We start from the raw sequence: 14,169 nt of genomic DNA on the forward strand, positions 1-14,169 counted from the left end.
ATCCTGTCCTATTAATCTATTTTTGGATTATAACCACTACCAGCTTCATCCTAAAACTGTTTTTTGCCTGCAAAGTTGTGAACTCTCTCTGTACAAGGGGCAAGCTAGCCAAAAGGGAATATTTGAAGTCTGAACAGATTCTTGTCCAACTAAGAGATGCAGCAACAGAGAGGAACTGCCCTGACAGGCTCCCTGCTTGTTCAGCAGAGTTCAACCTGTGAATTACACTGAGCTGCCAGGGTATTCAGCACGCTCAGTGTAAAACACTCTCCTAACTGAACATTGCCACGTGAGTTCCACGGGAGTGATTATTAATATTCCTGACAGCCAATGCTTCCATCCACTCTGCAACATATCGCAGAGCACTCCAGTCATTGCAGTAACGGTAACTCTGATAGGCTGTTTCTTTTCTCAGCATAGATATACTGAATCAGTCCTGTGAATTATTCCTAAGCCTGTGTGGTACTACATTATCTGACTGGATAACAAACTATCTTATTAACCTGCCTTTACCAACGTTACTATTGCCAGCTCCATAGTAACCATTGTACTTAAAGGCATACAAACCAAAATTATTCTAGGGCTGCAGTTGTGATCCACAAGGTTACAGGACTAACAGAACATTACAACCTGCTTATATTTTCCTGCCTCTAGTTCTTCTTCCAAGAGTGATCTCCAAAATCATCATGGAATAATCACTTGTGTTGCTGGTGGCTCCAGAATGGCCTCACAAGTTTTAGTATGCGGGTCTTGTTCGGATGTAAAGTTGCCAACCTTAGCCACTTCCATTAAGAACGGACCTTCTTTCTCAAGGTCCGTTTTTCCATCAGGATCTCAAATCTTTGCATTTGAAGGTATGGAAATTGAATGCCTAGTGCTTAGTCATAGAGGTTTCTCTGATTCAGTGATTAATACTATGTTACAGGCTCGTAAATGTGTTTCTAGAAAGATTTATTATCGAGTTTGGAAGACTTACATTTCATGGTGTTCCTCTCATAAATTCTCTTGGCATTCTTTTAGAATTCCTAGAATTTTACAGTTTCTTCAGGATGGTTTGGATAAAGGTTTGTCTGCAAGTTCCTTGAAAGGACAAATCTCTGCTCTTTCTGTTTTATTCCACAGAAAAATTGCTAAACTTCCTGATATTCACTGTTTTGTACAGGCTTTGGTTCGTGTCAAGCCTGTCATTAAATCAATCTCTCCTCCTTGGAGTCTTAATTTGGTTTTGAAGGTTTTACAAGCTCCTCCATTTGAGCCTATGCATTATTTGGACATTAAACTACTTTCTTGGAAAGTGTTGTTCCTTTTGGCCATCTCTTCTGCTAGAAGAGTTTCTGAATTATCTGCTCTTTCTTGTGAATCTCCTTTTCTGATTTTTTATCAAGATAAGGCAGTTTTGCGGACTTCATTTAAATTCTTACCTAAGGTTGTGAATTCTAACAACATTAATAAAGAAATTGTTGTCCCTTCTTTGTGTCCTAATCCTAAGAATTCTTTGGAGAGATCTTTACATTCTTTGGATGTGGTGAGAGCTCTGAAATATTATGTTGAAGCTACTAAAGATTTCAGGAAGACTTCTAGTCTATTTGTTATCTTTTCTGGTTCCAGGAAAGGTCAGAAGGCTTCTTTGGCATCGTGGTTAAAGCTTTTGATTCATCAAGCTTATTTGGAGTCGGGTAAAGCCCTGCCTCAGAGAATTACAGCTCATTCTACTAGATCAGTTTTTACTTCTTGGGCTTTTAAGAATGAAGCTTCAGTTGATCAAATTTGCAAAGCAGCAACTTAGTCTTCTTTGCATACATTTACTATATTCTACCATTTTGATGTATTTGCTTCTTAGGAAGCAGTTTTTTGAACAAAAGTTCTTCAGGCAGCTGTTGCCAATTACATGAAAGAAAACATAATTTATGTAAGAACTTACCTGATAAATTCATGTCTTTCATATTGGCAAGAGTCTATGAGGCCCACCCCATTTTTATGGTGGTTATGATTTTTTTGTATAAAGCACAATTATTTCCAAATTCCTTTGTTGATGCTTTTTACTCCTTTCTTTATCACCCCACTACTTGGCTATTCGTTAAACTGAATTGTGGGTGTGGTGAGGGGTGTATTTATAGGCATTTTGAGGTTTGGGAAACTTTGCCCTTCCTGGTAGGATTGTATATCCCATGCGTCACTAGCTCTTGGACTCTTGCCAATATGAAAAAAATTAATTTATCAGGTAAGTTCTTACATAAATTATGTTTTTTCAAAAGCAATTGGGATATATAGTTTATATTCTAATACATATAAAAATACATATATATTTTTAATATCTTATGGCAAAATCATTATTTACTGTCCTTTTAAAAAAAAGAAGTAATTTTAATAGGTATCAACTATATTAAATAACGTTTGGCTCTTGCTGAATGCATTTTAATTTATGAAGTTTCTGAACATGTTAAAGGGACATGAAACCAAAATATTTTCTTTCACGATTCAGAAAGAGCATGCAATTTTAACAAAATTTCCATTTTACTTTTTTTATTTAATTTTCTTCACTATCTTGAAATCCTTTGTTGAAAAGTACATCTAAATAGGCTCAGTAGCTGCTGATTGGTGGCTGTGTATATATGCCATTTGTGATTTGCTCACCCATGTGCATTGCTTTTTTAAAGAAAACAAAACACATTTGAAAGTCGAAGTGATTTGGAAAGTGTATTAAATGACATGCTCTATCTGATTTTTTAAAATTTAATTTGGACTTTCATATCTCTTTAATAAATGGATGTATTTCTCCATAAATCAAGTAGGCCTAGGCCCTAGGGCAACAAAGTATGAAAGGAAAACAGACACCTGTAGCTGATTTTGTAGCACTCTTCTGGAGTCTGTCTGGATCTCACTTTATGGCTTACAACCTACACTGTGGACGCAAAATGCTAATCAATATTCAGTTAATGAGAAACAGGAGCATCATTGTGGGAAAGTAAAATACTTTAAATGAGAGGAATAGTCCATTAGATCAGGCCTACAACATTGTGACGCCTAAATATAACTCTGTGCAACAGTATTTCCTGAAGCATGTTTAAAGGGACATTGCACCCAATTTTTTTATTTCGTGATTCAGATAGAGCATGTAATTTAAGCAACTTTCTAATTTACTCCTATTATAATTTTTTCTTCATTATTTTGCTATCTTTATTTGAAAAAGAAGGCATCTAAGCTATTTGTTGATTCAGTACTCTGGACATCACTTGTTTATTGGTCGGTTAAATCAATCTACCAATCAGCAAGAACAACCCAGGTTGTTCACCAAAAATGGGCCGGTATCTAAACTTACATTCTTGATTTTTAAATAAAGATTCCAAGATAATGAAGAAAATTTGATAGTAGGAGTAAATTAGAAATTTGAGTAAAATTGCATGCTCTTTCTGAATCACGAAAGAAAAAATTTGAGTTCAGTGTCCCTTTAATTAACATTATACTCATACCAATGATCTCTATCATGCATGTGAAAGAGCGTTACTTAAATATGCTAGGAAGTGAATGCTTTTATCACATTATGCAGAATCCATTGGTCAGCGAAACATCTTCTTAAATGTAAAAACATTTTTTTCAGCAGAACAAAATACATTAAAAAAATGATGCATCATAAAAAATGACCTCAATTAAGTATTTAATTAAATAAATATGATATACATTTAATTAATATTTTAAATCATGTTTAGGTTCATTCAATATTGTAATTATTACATGGAATCTGCTTTTCAATAATGTTGCTATAGGAAACTACTATAGATAAAATGGTAAATGAAAAAGAGAAAAACATACATGTTCTGATGTAAAGGCAACCAGTCTGGGGATAGCTGCCATTCCTTTCTCTTTAACTTCCGGGAACATCTTGAAACGTGCAATCAACATAGCATACAAGTTAGATATGGCACCACCTGGAGTCCACAGTAATACATTGTTACTTTTTCAAATGATTATTAAATTGTCATAAACAAACTGCAGTTCCTGTGCATTTACTGTAGATATTGGTTTAATGAGAAGGTCTCTGAATATTTTGTTTTCAATAATGTACCCGTGTAAAATAATTCCTTTTGAAATAATTTGTTGAGTAAATTATTAATTTGAAAAATGATCACTTAAAGGGACATAAATCTGCAATAGGAAACTTATCTAATATGTCAGATCAGCTCCTTATTGCACCGTTGAGTGTCTATACCTTTGTATTTAGTCCTGCAAATTAAACACATAGTTAAAGTCTTCTGATGACCCTGAGTTGAAAACAGCTTGTTATTAGAAGCTATGCATTTACACCATCCCTGATTGTCTCAAAGGTCTGTCTTTGCCTATGAGTTTATTTCATTTTTCAGGGTTAAACTCATAGGCATAGGGTGCAATACAATGTTTTTTAATGCATTAGAACACTGTCCAATTGCCGCTTTGTGTCCCTTTAAAACAAATAGTAGCAAAATGATTATGTGATTATCATAGCTGAATCATCTATTACACAGGATATTAGACTCTATAAATATTATCTGCTTAAGCCCTTTTAAAGCATATTAGTATTAGAGCAAGAAATTGCATTAAATGGTATTCATTAATGATCTTCTGAATATGTGTTCTTAAATGTCAGCAAATAAATCTTGTTTTTCTAACTAGGTAGTGATAAACATTTGTATTCAATTTAATGTTTTTTTCTTTTGTAAACACTGTTATCTAAACTAAGATGACTTAAACTACAACAACAAACATCATTTCTCAATTACAGCATTGCATTTGTTTTATCTATTATAAACATTTAACTCCCCCAAAATGAATTCATTTCACATATATTTAATTACTGTGTAAATACAAATATTTCTGTGTTTGGCACTAAACATGCTTTATGTCCAATTAAAAAGATTGGAAATTACATAATTTTTTTACCATTTGATATAATGGATGAATGTTTTTAAGATTTTTTTCCCTTAGGTAAATATTGATGATGAAAATCTTTGAAAGGATTTCTTGCTATTCTTTAGAATTTTTAAATATTACACATATTTTAAATTGTAATGTTACAATTCAATTATTATATAAAAAACCCTTAAACTAAATATATTTCTTCAAATATTCAATATTTGAATAGTCCCTTGAGTTTATATGTGCCAACAAAACACAACTATGTAATTAAATCCAATTATAAATAGCATGTATATTAAATGAATGTTATAAACAGTATATGTAAATTATTTTAATACATCATTTACATGCTATAGTTGTAAACACAAATTATTCTATAGTATAACTACTAACAAAAACTTTGGGCTCTATGTACTAACAGGCGGGCGGACAGCTTCTCAAGTAGCGAAGTTGTCTGCCCGCCTTCGCTACACACGGGCAGCGGATCAATCGCACGACTGAAGGGGCTGTCAAGCAAGCAAGCGAGCGAGCGAACTAGCTCTCAGTGATTTTCCCTCGCCACCTCAGAGGTGGCTTGGGTGTAAGAAGCAGCGGTCTAATGACTGCTGCTTGTTAGATTGCCGGAAGCAGGCTCGCATATGCGAACCTGCCCCGCAAGGACTCCGGAGCAGCTTTCGCTGCTTCATACATGGAGTTTAAATGTACAATTTCAAAAAGTGCATGCAATAGATGGAGCAAATGAATTCACTAATTAGGATTCCATTAAAAAAGCAATATACAGTAGTTATAAAACCCTTTATCTAAACTGCCGGGGAACAGAAACATTTTGGATTTTGGAATAGTTTGGAAACCAATAGTTTTGGATTTGGGACACCAAAGTCAAAATGAAGCTTACATGATTCAGAACGAGGGAGATATCTATCAAGCCGTCAACCGCAAATACGCTGGAATTCCGCAGCGTAATTCTGGCAAGCTAGATTTGACCTAGTTATCAAAGCCTACAGACCGGTAAAAGTTGAAATCTGTGACGTAACATACAATCCGCCGGTCTCAATCCGACACAGATCGATGCTTATGTCATTACAGATGTTCCGAATACACATTCGGCACTATTTGACACTTTTTAAAAGTTATCAAATAGTTAACCGGTACACTTCTGGCTATTCCGGCCCAGCGTACCTGGTTTTCAATCCGCCACCCTGGAGGCCACGGATGCCATAGGAATCAATGGGAGTCTGAAAGCAGTGAAAGATTATGTTCGATGCTGCCAGATATCCCATTGATTTCTATGGTAGAAAACCAGTAACGTTTACACCTAACACCCTAACATAAGCCCCGAGTCTAAACACCCCTAATCTGCCGCCCGATATTGCCGCCACCTACATAATGTTATTAACCCCTATTCCGCCGCTCCCGGACCCCGCCGCAATGTAAATAAAGGTATTAATCCCTATCCTGCTGCTCCCGGACCCCGCCACAACTAAATAAATGTATTAACCCCTATTCCACCACTCCCGGACCCCGCTGCAACTAAATAAATGTATTAACCCCTAAACCCCTGGCAACCCACATCACTACCACTAACTAAACCTATTAACCCCTAAACCGCCAGCCCCCCACATCGCCATAAACTAAATTAAGCTATTAACCCCTAAACCTAACAACCCGCTAACTTTACATTAAAATTACAACATCCCTATCTTATAATAAATTAAAACTTACCTGTAGAATTAAATTAAACTATATTAAACTATTAATTAACCTACCCTAACTATTATACTAAAATTACATTAAACTACCAATTAAATTAACTATATTACATATTAAAAACCCTAACCCTGCTCAAATTATTTAAATATACTATTAAAAATCACTAAATTACAAAAAAAATAAGTTAAAAAACAACACAGTATCAAAAATAAAAACGAATTACAACTAATCTAATAGCCCTATCAAAATAACCCCCCCAAAATAAAAGCAAACCCCTAGCCTACAATAAACTACCAATGGCCCTAAAAAGGGCCTTTTGCGGGGCATTGCCCAAAAGAAATCAGCTCTTTTACCTGTAAAAAAAAAATGTTGTTCCAATAGGATCGAGCTCTCATCATATTGGCTGATTGGAACAGCCAATTGGATGAGAGCTGCTCAAATCCTATTGGCTGATTGGAACAGCCAATAGGATTTTAGCGGCTCTAATCCTATTGGCTGATTGGAACCTTTCAGCCAATAGGAATGCAAGGGACGCCATCTTGGATGATGTCACTTGTATTCAAGAGCCAGTTTACGGTGGAGACCGTATTGAAGAGGAGCTCCTCGCCAGATGTCTTCAGGATGGACCTGCTCCACGCCGGATGGATAAAGATAGAAGAGGCCACATGGATGAAGACTTTGCCGGCTGGATGAAGATGGAAGAGGCCGCCTGGATGAAGACTTCCTGCCGCTCGGATGAAGACTTCTTGCTGCCCGGATGAAGACTTCTTGCCAACTGGATGGATCCTTCAAGCGGAAATTCAAAAACTGTAAGTGGATCATCGGGGGTTAGTGTTAGGTTTATTTAAGTGTTTTTTGTGTGGGTTTTATTTTTAGTGTAGGGTCTGGGCATATAAAAGAGCTAAATGCCCTTTTAAGGGCAATGCCCATACAAATGTCCTTTTCAGGGCATTGGGGAGATTAGGTTTTTTAGATAGGGTTTTTATTTGTGGGGGTTGGTTGGTTGGGTAGTGGGATTTACTGTTGGGGGTGTTTGTATTTTTTTTACAGGTAAAAGAGCTGATTTCTTGATTTCTTTGGGGCAATGCCCCGCAAAAGGCCCTTTTAAGGGCCATTTGTAGTTTATTGTAGTCTAGGTTTTTTTTTATTTTGGGGGGCTTTTTTATTTTGATAGGGCTATTAGATTAGGTGTAATTTGTTTTTATTTTTGATACTGTGTTTTTTTTTTGTAACAGTGTTTTTTTTGTAATTTAGTAATTTTTAATAGTATATTTAATTAATTTGAGTAGGCTTAGAGTTTTTTAATATGTAATATGTAATATAGTTAATTTAATTGGTGCAAGAGTTCACAGAGTATACATATATTAGTCTATGATTGGCTAAAGGCTGTCACATGATACGGGGGTAGCAAATTGCAGTTCATTTTGAAATTTGTCAGAAAATTTCTATGACTCTTTATTGTGTACTTATTTGCTATGCTATTATACTATATATATATATATATATATATATATATATATATATATATATATATATATATATACTGTATATATATATATATATATATATATAAAAACACACATACATACACACATATGTATGTATGTAGGTGTATATATATATATACAGTATATATATATATACTGTATATATATATATATATATGTGTATATGCACACTTCTATAGTAAGGAATTATTTATATGTGTATATCTTGTGAGGACATTAACAATTCATGGTACAAGACATCACTACTTGTGTGAGAAATATTCTACTATTTTTCATTAGACTTTTATAAAATGGTGTGGCAGAAGAATGCGCTCTCGTTTTTTTTTTTGTCACACATGAAGGAATTAGTGCAATCTATTTTTGCACGAGGGTCCTGAAATGGGAAAGGGTACACTTGTTTCTTAAATTTGAGGCAAAATGAGTTTTGAAGCCAAAACTATATGAACAAATTAATATTTATTGAATGTGGTTGCTGAAGTGAATTGTTTGCAGTATTGTTGGCTTTAGATTTACCCTGGCATGACTGGATAATGTTTGATTTGAGCTTTATGATCAGTGGACCAGAATAGGGGTGTTTTTAGGAGTGCAAATCTTGCTTATGTGTTTAAAACTTTTTTGAAGGAGTTAGGCACATAAAAAGGGGAATTCATTCAAAATTAAAGGGGTTGAGTACAATCAAGTGCTTGTTTAGACAGATAATGATTTCTGGACATCAGACTATATTGTCTGTGTGTTTTTTCTCTGATCACAATTACAAGAAGCTCTGCCATTAATATACCTGAAGAACAAATCAATCTAAAAACATTTTTTTTTATTTAAAGGGACAATAAACATCCTGTAATTACAAGACATTCCTGTTGTGTTGCTATAAAATTACATACTAGCCAAGTCTTAACATTTTTAAAATAAATTAATATCCTTTTTACTTAAAGGGCCATGGTACCCAAATGTTGAAACACTTGAAAGTGATGCAGCATAGCTGTAAAAAGCTGACTAGAAAATATCACCTGAACATCTCTATGTAAAAAAGAAAGATATTTTAAGTTCATCAGTAGCCACATCCCATTGTAAAGGACTTCTAAGCAACAAATCAGTATGTCTGTCCTGGGACAGCTAAGGGAGTGAGCTTTCTTGCACACTCATGTTATTTCAGTTTAAGGAAGTTTACTACCGGCTAGATTTAGAGTTCTGCGGCCAAAGGGGTGCGTTAGCTACGTGTGTATTTTTCCCCTCGCACCTTTTAAATACAGCTGGTATTTAGAGTTCACAGAAGGGCTGCGTTAGGCTCCAAAAAGGGAGCGTACAGGTATATTTACCGCCACTGCAACTCTAAATACCAGCGGCGCTTACGGACGCGGCCAGCTTCAAAAACGTGCTCGTTCACGATATCCCCATAGGAAACAATGGGGCAGTTTGGGCTGAAAAAAAACCTAACACCTGCAAAAAAGCAGCGTTCAGCTCCTAACGCAGCCCCATTGTTTCCTATCGGGAAACACTTCCTAAGTCTACACCTAACACCCTAACATGTACCCCGAGTCTAAACACCCCTAACTTTACACTTATTAACCCCTAATCTGCCACCCCCGCTATCGCTGACCCCTGCATATTATTTTTAACACCTAATCTGCCGCTCTGTACACCGCCGCAACCTACGTTATCCCTATGTACCCCTAATCTGCTGCCCCTAACACCGCCGACCCCTATATTATATTTATTAACCCCTAATCTGCCGCCCCCAACGTTTCCGCCACCTACCTACAATTATTAACCCCTAATCTGCTGACCAGACCTCACCGCTACTATAATAAAGTTATTAACCCCTAATCAGCCTCACTCCCGCCTCAAAAACCCTATAATAAATAGTATTAACCCCTAATCTGCCCTCCCTAACATCTCCGACACCTAACTTCAAGTATTAACCCCTAATCTGCCGACCGGACCTCGCCGCTACTCTAATAAATGTATTAACCCCTAAAGCTAAGTCTAACCCTAACACTACCACCCCCCTAAATTAAATATAATTTTATTCTAACGAAATAAATTATTTCTTATTAAATAATCCTATTTAAAGCTAAATACTTACCTGTACAATAAACCCTAATATAGCTACAATATAAATAATAATTACATTGTAGCTATTTTAGGATTAATATTTATTTTACAGGCAACTTTGTATTTATTTTAACCAGGTAGAATAGCTATTAAATAGTTAATAACTAATAAATAAACATTCCATCAGCCAATCAGATTATTCCTACCTTAATTCCGATTGGCTGATAGAATCCTATCAGCCAATCGGAATTTGAGGGACGCCATCTTGGCCAACCTTCATTCGTCGTTAGTCCGTCGGTGAGGAAGGATGGCTCCGCGTCAGCTGCTTGAAGATGGACCCGCTCCGCGCTGGATGGAAGAAGATAGAAGATGCCGCCTGGATGAAGATGTTTGCCGGTCCGGATGTCCTCTTCTTGCCCGATAGGATGAAGACTTTGGACCCTCTGGAGGAGCTCTTCTTGCCGAATACGATGAAGACTTCGGACCCTCTTCTGGACGGATCGGTGATACCCGTTGTGGTGAAGACAAGGTAGGGAGATCTTCAGGGGCTTAGTGTTAGGTTTATTTAAGGGGGGTTTGGGTTAGATTAGGGGTATGGGGTGGTGGGTTGTAATGTTGGGGGGGTATTGTATGTTTTTTTTTACAGGCAAAAGAGCAGAATTCTTTGGGGCATGCCCCGCAAAAGGCACTTTTAAGGGCTGGTAAGGTAAAAGAGCTTTACAATTTTTATTTTAGAATAGGGTAGGGCATTTTTTTATTTGGGGGGGCTTTGCTATTTTATTAGGGGGCTTAGAGTAGGTGTAATTAGCTTAAAATTGTTGTAATCTTTTTATAATGTTTGTAAATTATTTTTTTATTTTTTGTTACAGTTCTTTTTTTATTTTTTGTACTTTAGTTAGTGTATTTATTTGTATTTAATTGTAGATAATTGTAGATAGTTTAGTTAATTTATTTATTGATAGTGTAGTGTTAGGTTTAATTGTAACTTAGGTTAGGATTTATTTTACAGGTAATTTTTTATTTATTTTAACTAGGTAGCTATTAATTAGTTATTAACTATTTAATAGCTATTGTACCTGGTTAAAATAAATACAAAGTTGCCTGTAAAATAAATATTAATCCTAAAATAGGTACAATATAATTATTATTTATATTGTAGCTATATTAGGGTTTATTTAACAGGTAAGTATTTAGCTTTAAATAGGAATAATTTATTTAATAAGATTTATTTTATTTCGTTAGATTTAAATTATATTTAACTTAGGGGAGTGTTAGGGTTAGGGTTAGACTTAGCTTTAGGGGTTAATACATTTATTAGATTAGCGGTAAGGTCCGGTCGGCAGATTAGGCGTTAATAATTGTAGGTAGGTAGCGGCGACTTTGGGGGGGGGGCAGATTAGGGGTTTATAAATATAATATAGGGGTCGGCGATGTTAGGGGCAGCAGATTAGGGGTACATAGGGATAATGTAGGTTGCGGCGGTGTGCGGTCGGCAGATTAGGGGTTAAAAAATTTAATAGCGTGGCGGCGATGTGGGGGGGCCTCGGTTTAGGGGTACATAGGTAGTTTATGGGTGTTAGTGTACTTTAGAGCACAGTAGTTAAGAGCTTTATGAACCGGCGTTAGCGCAGAAAGCTCTTAACTCCTGGCTTTTCTCTGCGGCTGGAGTATTGTCGTTAGATTTCTAACGCTCACTTCAGCCAAGACTCTAAATACCGGCGTTAGAAAGATCCCATTGAAAAGATAGGATACGCAAATGGCGTAGGGGGATCTGCGGTATGGAAAAGTCGCAGCTGGAAAGTGAGCGTTAGACCCTTTCATGACTGACTCTAAATACCAGCGAGCGGTAAAAACCAGCGTTAGGACCCCCTAACGCTGGTTTTGACGGCTAACGCAGAACTCTAAATCTAGGCGTATGAAATCTCATGAGAGTTAAGTGAAATCTCATGGGATCACATTAAAAGAGTTTGTGACCTCAGCACTGTTGATGCTGATTGACTGCTGTTCATTTCTTCTTTTTTCTTTTTTTGTTTACCTGCAGCTGGGCAGAAGCTGAAGTATAACTTTTTACACAGAACTTACTCTGCTGAGCTGAGGAAATTGTGAGGTAAAATATTTTCCTTTTTTACTTAGAGATGCTCAGGTGATATTTTCCTGTCAGCTTTTTACAATTATACTGCATCAGTTTCAAGTGATTTAGCATATGAGTATTATGTCCCTTTAAATTACTTTTCAATAACTCCACCCACCAGTTGCCTTATTTGGAGGGACCAATCTGGGCTTTAGTCTGCAGACAACAATGCTAGGCACTGTTGTAAAGTTAGTATAAATGGAATTGTTTAGTAAGTATTATCCGTTAAAGCCAATAGAGACAGATACGTAGCAGGGTTATTGCCTTGAGAAGTCAGCAGGTGCATTTCAAGGTCTGAAAGTTAGAAATAGCTCTGTTATCAGAACTAAATTACATGAAAATGGGGCAAAACAAAATCATGAAAATATATCACAAAGCTATTTCATTATGTATATCTAAACATTGTATATAAAAATCTCAAGGTGTTTGGTGTCCCCTCAATCTCCTGATTTTGGAATCTAAAAACGAAATGAGGGACAAACAATATTAGCACTTTGTGGGTTTAGCAATTACATTACATGTTCAAGGGTTCTGGATGTTTATTGACCACTTTTAATAGTTTTTAGCGATGCTAATAGGTGATTTGAGCAATTAAAGGGATAGTAAACACCAAAAATGTTATTGTTTAAAAAGATATATAAGATCTTTATTTACCATTCCCGAGTTTTGCATAACCAACACTGTTATAGAAATATACCTTTTAACTCTGTAATTACCTGGTATCTAAGCTTCTGCAGACTGCCTCCTTATCTCAGATCTTTAGACTGACTTGCATTTCAGGCAATTAGTGCTGACTCTTATATAGCTCAACGTGCATGAGCACAATGTTATTTATATGAAACACATGAACTAACGGCCTCTAGCTGTGAAAAACTGTCAAATGCGTTCAGATAAGAGGCAGCCTTCAAAGGTTTAGAAATTAGCATATGAGCCTACCTAGGTTTAGCTTTCAACTAGGAATAGCAAGAGAACACGGCAAAGTTGATGATAAAAGTAAAATAAAAAGTTGTTTAAAATGACATGCCCTATCTGAATCATGAAAGTTTAATTTGGACTTTACTATCCCTTTATGTTATTATGCTCCAAAACCATAGAGATATGTGTTTATGTCTTTGTAAGGGATTAATCAGGAGTATTAATGCTATTGTGGACATGTGTGTTAGTTGGGTTATTGATTTGGAATATTTTTATTAGTATGAAAGTGGTTATTATTCATTTTAACATTGATCCAGCAGGTAGTCTTAATATCTGTTGATATTGCTTTCTAATGTCATCAAGTATATTGGGGATAATTTCAGTAATTTTTCACCAAACCGATAATTTATAAAGTGCTGCCGATAAGACATGCTGATAATTATCAAATAGATAGATTTGATTAAACTCCAAAATGGTCTAATGAGCATATTTAGAATTTAAAACAGTTTAGGTCATTTAAACTGTTTATAGAAAAATAAAGTTATTGCAACTAAGAATAATGTCATTAATATTTACTAGTGTATCAGGATATCTATAATAGCTATAATTTACAATAAGTAATTGTATTAGGAGCTAAAAGATTTATTTTGAATGCTTTAAATGTTACCCTGTAATGGTACAGGTCCTAAGTAAATAACCAGCACATTCTTTACATCAAGGACTAGCAATTATATTATTTTGTAGCTGCATCTCTGACCCTTGAAAACCTATGAAATGACTATTATTTTTAATTTCCTGCAAAGTAATGACATGCAAATATTAACGTTTATCTGAAGTAATTTGTATTTCTGCTTGGAAGAGAACTAAGTGTATGCAATTTGGTTTATGCTTTTGGGAAACCACAAATCCTGGGCAATTTTTATTTAAGAGATTAGGAATTGTTGAGTGCTGCCTTAATTGATA

General features: G+C 35.5%; 1 protein-coding gene across 1 annotated transcript in view; it reads right to left on the bottom strand.

Annotated features, from left to right (window-relative positions):
* GAD2 (glutamate decarboxylase 2) overlaps positions 1-14,169 on the bottom strand; it is a 273,704-nt gene that overhangs the window by 151,208 nt on the left and 108,327 nt on the right. The window contains exon 7 of the mRNA XM_053712962.1: positions 3,811-3,926. Coding sequence (XP_053568937.1) covers positions 3,811-3,926 — 116 coding nt within the window. The remainder of the gene's footprint in view (positions 1-3,810; positions 3,927-14,169) is intronic.

This window comes from Bombina bombina, chromosome 5 (assembly GCF_027579735.1).
Source record: "Bombina bombina isolate aBomBom1 chromosome 5, aBomBom1.pri, whole genome shotgun sequence".
NCBI lineage: Eukaryota > Metazoa > Chordata > Amphibia > Anura > Bombinatoridae > Bombina > Bombina bombina.